We start from the raw sequence: 5,387 nt of genomic DNA, 5'->3' as shown, positions 1-5,387 counted from the left end.
TTCCAAGAATGCCATCCACCGCCCATGCTTATGGGACACCTTATCTTGACTTCGGATGTGCCTTAGAGAATCATGATCTGTAAACAAAACAAACTCTTTATGAAACAGGTAGTGACGCCAATGCTTTATAACTTGGACCACTGCATAGAATTCAACATCATAAGTGCTATAACGCAGCTTTGGCCCCGTCAACTTCTCACTGAAATAGGCAACCAGTCGTCCCCCTTGACTTAGAACTGCTCCAACTCCAACCTTTGAAGCATCCGTGTGTAATTCAAACACTTGAGAAAAATCTGGTAATACAAGAATCGGTGCTGAGGTAAGCTTCTCTTTAACCAGTTGGAAAGCCGATTCTGCCGCCTCTGTCCAAGTAAAGGTCTTCCCTTTCATACAATCAGTCATAGGTGCCATAAGGGAACTGAAGTTTGGAATAAAACGCCTATATAAAGAAGCAAGACCATGGAAGCTTCGTACTTCAGTGATGGTATTGGAGTTGGCCATTGTCTGACGGCTGCCACCTTAGATTCGTCCACCTGTATTCCTTCACCAGAAACAACATAACCCAAGAACAAGACTTTTGGAACCATGAACACACACTTCTTCACAGCTGCATACAAACTATCCCTACGAAGTAAGGTCAAGACCTGTCGCACATGGATGGCATGCTCTCCAGGAGTAGCACTGTAAATAAGTATGTCATCAAAATAAACGACTACAAATTTACCAATAAAGGGCCTGAACAATTGGTTCATCACACGCATGAATGTACTAGGAGCATTTGATAAACCAAAAGGCGTCACCAACCACTCATACAATCCTTCACGAGTCTTGAAGGCAGTTTTCCATTCATCACCCGGTCTAAGTCGAATCTGGTAGTACCCACTCTTTAAGTCCAGTTTGGTAAAGATAGTGGCACCACTGATCTGGTCAAGCAAGTCATCAAGTCGAGGAATTGGAAATCTGTACGTCACTGTGATCTTATTGATGGCACGACTATCAACACACATACTCCAAGTACCATCCTTTTTAGGAGTCAACAAAGTAGGAAGAGCACACAGGCTCATACTTTCCCGAACATGACCTTTTGAAATTAATTCCTCCACCTATCGACGCAACTCTTCATTCTCCCCAGGACTCATTCTATAATGTGGCCTATTAGGCAACTGTGCTCCTGGTTGTAAATCAATATGGTGTTGGATGTCACGTAAAGGTGGCAGGCCATCAGGTAAGTCCAGTTTGGTAAAGATAGTGGCACCACTGATCTGGTCAAGCAAGTCATCAAGTCGAGGAATTGGAAATCTGTACGTCACTGTGATCTTATTGATGGCATGACTATCAACACACATACTCCAAGTACCATCCTTTTTAGGAGTCAACAAAGCAGGAACAGCACACAGGCTCATGCTTTCCCGAACATGACCTTTTGAAATTAATTCCTCCACCTGTCGACGCAACTCTTCATGCTCCCCAGGACTCATTCTATAATGTGGCCTATTAGGCAACTGTGCTCCTGGTTGTAAATCAATATGGTGTTGGATGTCACGTAAAGGTGGCAGGCCATCAGGTAATTCATTAGGGAAAACATCATCAAATTCCTTAAGTAAAGGAACCATAACCTCAGGAACTTCAACCTCCTTAGTCACCTCCTTCCCTATCAACACAAAAATTCCACCTTCCGCCTCTAACTCCTCTTCGAACTGAGTAAGGGTTAACAGAGTACCCGAAGGTCTTGCAACAGGCTCTTTTGGCTTACTGGGAACCAAAGTTATCTTCACACCACCAAACATGAAACTATAAGTATTGGATCTCCCGTTATGATCTATATTACGATCATACTCCCAAGGTCTACCCAACAATAAGTGACAAGCATCCATCACAACCACATCACACCAAACATCATCTTTATATGTAGTACCAACAGAAAATGGAACAAGAGCTCGTTTAGATACAGTTACCTCACCACCCTTCTTAAGCCATTGTAGCTTGTAAGGCTTGGATCTATTTTCAGTTTTCAACGCCAACTTTTGAACCGCCTCTTCAGATACCAGGTTATCACAACTTCCTGAATCAATAATGAAGGAACAAACCTTACCCAAAATAATACATGTTGACTGGAAGATGTTATGTTTGAGCCATTCATCACCAACAACTTTCGGTGTATAACAAGAGCGTCTCACCACCAAATTCACTCCTACATCTCCAGTTACAACTTCTTCTTCGAATTGAGGCTCGTCATCATACACCGGGGCATCTTCGTAATTTTCACCAACATCATCATTTTGCCAATCTTCGGGCTCAACAAACAAGTGTCGTTTACCAGCCTTCTTGCACTCTGATTATCGGTGACCCGTCTCTCCACAATTAAAACACTTTAAGCCACTACTACCAGGCCCCCTAGGGATTGGTCCAACACTGGTACCTGTTGGCCTCTGTTGATTAGGCATAACACGGGGTACTATACCACCCGTCCCAGAACTTCCTCCAACAATGGCAGACGAAGATGAACCGCCCACCCGACGGTTTTGTTTCTCAAAAACCAATGTTCGTTGGTGTGCTTCAGAAATGGATACCGGGTCAAACATATTAACAGAGTGCATGATCTGAACCCGTAAACCTCCAACATATCGAGCCACAAGTTGTTCCTCTGTCTCCTGAATATCATTTCGAGTGATTAATTGGTAGAACTCGGTTGTATAATCATCAACCAACTTCGGACCCTGCTTCAGATTCTGTAGGCGTTGGTACATAAATCGTTGAAAATTATGGGGCAGAAAGTTGGACCGCAAACACTTCTTCATCTTCCTCCAAGTCACAACCTTTGATTTTCCGAGTCTATCTCGAGTCAGTTTCAACTGTTGCCACCATGCGGATGCCCTGACACGTAGCCTGGTAGCGATCAATGAAACTCTCTTGTTTTCAGGAACTTCTTTGAACTCAAACACTTCTTCAACTGTTGCCAACCAGTCGATGAACCCCTCCGGATTTAAATCAACCCCATCAAATTCTGGTATATCAATTCTCAATCTGGCCTCCCAACGCCTATTATCAGCCCCACGATTATGCCTTGTCTGCCTCACCGGGTTCTCATCGGAAGACGAACCGCCACCATCACCAAACGGATTCCCAAACTCTTCATCTTCCACTTGTGACTGAGTTTGAGACCTGTTTCCTCCTCGATTCATCAGTTCGACCATTCGACTAGTCAACTGGTCAACCATTTGATCCATCCTCTCCTCCATCCGTTCCATAAAACATTGTTCTAGTTCCTGTTCATGAACATCTCCAGGTGGTCTGTTTCTCCTTGGAGGCATTTTGAACCAGGAATTCGGCTCTGATACCAACTGATGCAGCGAACAAATGACCAAAGATCAAAACTGTTGATTCTAGAAGAATACCTAGGATAATATTGCCTAAACCACGTTGATTCTATGAATACCGTGGGATTGGCTTCAAAATTCGGTAAACACACACGAAATTTTGAGAGAAAAATGAAAGTTCTTTAAACTGATCAATGACCATCCAGATTACATCAGAAAGACTTAAAGAAGAAGCAGAATTTTAAAAGAAACCCTAAAGAGACATGGGTCAAACACAAACCGAAAAACAAAGTCCAAAAATTATGAAAAAAACACAAAAATATCCATAAGTCCAATTTAGAAAGCGATTTCTTGACAAAAAAATGGGTAAGTCCCCTTCGAGACTTATCTAGGCGTGCTCCTTGCTTCAAGCTTCAATTTGACTGGTCATAGGCCCAAAATGAAGATCTGTAGCCAAAGTTATGGCCGTTTCCGTGAAGCCCCTTTAGTCACACGATCGTGGGCCTCTAGGAACGCAATTGCCCGATCCTCCACACTAGGGCCCGCATCACATATGTAGAAGGCTTACAACACAATCTCATTAGTGTCTCGCAATTGGTGGTGGGAACAGGACTGAAAGTTTCGTTCGATGATGAAGTGTCAGGAATAATAGAAAAGAAGACCAAGAATGTTCTGTTGAAATCTCAAAGAAAAGGCGAAATGTATCCATTGAATCTTAATCCAATACGAGGGAAGCCATATGTATGCCTACTAACGAAAGCACATTCTAACGAAAGTTGGCTATGGCACCGAAGGCTCTCACACCTCAACTTCAAAGACATCAACAAGCTAGTTCTTGGTGATCATGTGCGAGGACTTCCCCTTCTCAAGTTTGACAAGGAACATCTGTGTGCTGCATGTGAAATGGGAAAGCAAAGCAGGAAAAGTCATCCAACTCGTGTTAACACAAAGATCATCGAACTGCTTGAGCTCCTACATATTGATCTGTGTGGACCTTCGGCTATTGAAAGCATCGGTGGTAACAAATATATACTTGTCATAGTTGATGATTTTTCTTGTTTCACCTGGGTTTTCTTTCTTAAACAGAAATCAGAAGCAACACACAAGCTCAAAGTCTTTATAAAGCAAGTAGAGCTTCAACTGCGAAAGGTGGTTAGAAATATTCGTAGCGACAATGGGTTGGAATTCAAAAACCAAGTGTTTGAAGAATTTCTTGCTGAAAAGGGAGCGTCTCACAATTTTTCTGCTCCCTATACTCCACAACAAAATGGGGTCGTTGAAAGGCGAAACCGCTCGTTGTGTGAAGCAGCCCGAACCATGCTCAACTTCACTTCGTTGCCCCTGTATTTCTGGGCTGATGCTATTGCCACTGCTTGCTACACCCAGAACCGGTCTTTACTCAACAAGCAATTCACAATAAATCCTTATGAAATCTAAACAGCCGCAAGCCTAACGTCAAGTTTTTCCATGTGTTCGGTTCAAGATGCTTTATCTTTAATTCTAAAAAGAACCGAAACAAGTTTGATGTGAACACAGACGAAGGAATTTTTCTTGGGTATTCGCTTACTTCAAAAGCATACAGGGTTCTGAATAAACGATCGAAGAAAATCGAAGAAACATATTACGTGTCATTTGATGATAACTACGTGAAGAAACTCACATCAAGCAAAGAACCAATGGATGAAATCTTTCCTCAAACTGGTCAAGTCTCGATTCCCATTTCTAACTTATTTGAAGAATATGTGAAGCTTTTTGATGAACCAGAGACTGCTACTCTCTCTGAAGCGAAAGCGGCTGACAACGAAGTAGATAATCTGAAGAAGGTAATTGACGAAGCTGCTAAAATCATGGAAAGCGAACCTTCAAGTTCAAGTGGATATCAAGAATCTGCAAAATCTCAAAAGCCAAGCGAACCTTCCAATTCTACTATCCAGGGGGAGAATCAATCAACCACCATACCCAATGAACGTCCAATCGAGGGGGAGAATTCTAAGCCTGAGGCCGAAACTGTTTTATCATTCGAGGGGGGAAATTCTGAACCAGATGTTGAGTTTGTTTCGTCATTCGAGG

General features: G+C 42.6%; 1 protein-coding gene across 1 annotated transcript; it reads right to left on the bottom strand.

The window, feature by feature from the left end:
- Positions 1 to 398: 398 nt before the first annotated feature.
- LOC145163843 (uncharacterized) lies at positions 399 to 3,194 on the bottom strand. The gene is made up of 4 exons (XM_079082594.1): positions 2,420 to 3,194; positions 1,617 to 2,332; positions 805 to 923; positions 399 to 681 (listed from the first exon to the last, which is right to left on the bottom strand). Exons 1-4 carry the CDS (start codon positions 3,192 to 3,194, stop codon positions 399 to 401), a joined length of 1,893 nt encoding a protein of 630 aa, XP_078938720.1.
- Between the last annotated feature and the right edge of the window lie 2,193 nt (positions 3,195 to 5,387).

This window comes from Lactuca virosa, chromosome 3 (assembly GCF_052849685.1).
Source record: "Lactuca virosa cultivar CGN04683 chromosome 3, Lactuca_virosa_CGN04683_v6, whole genome shotgun sequence".
Classification (NCBI taxonomy): Eukaryota; Viridiplantae; Streptophyta; class Magnoliopsida; order Asterales; family Asteraceae; genus Lactuca; species Lactuca virosa.
The sequence above is the reverse complement of the archived record's forward strand: the minus strand, read 5'-3'. Positions and strand labels throughout refer to the sequence as shown.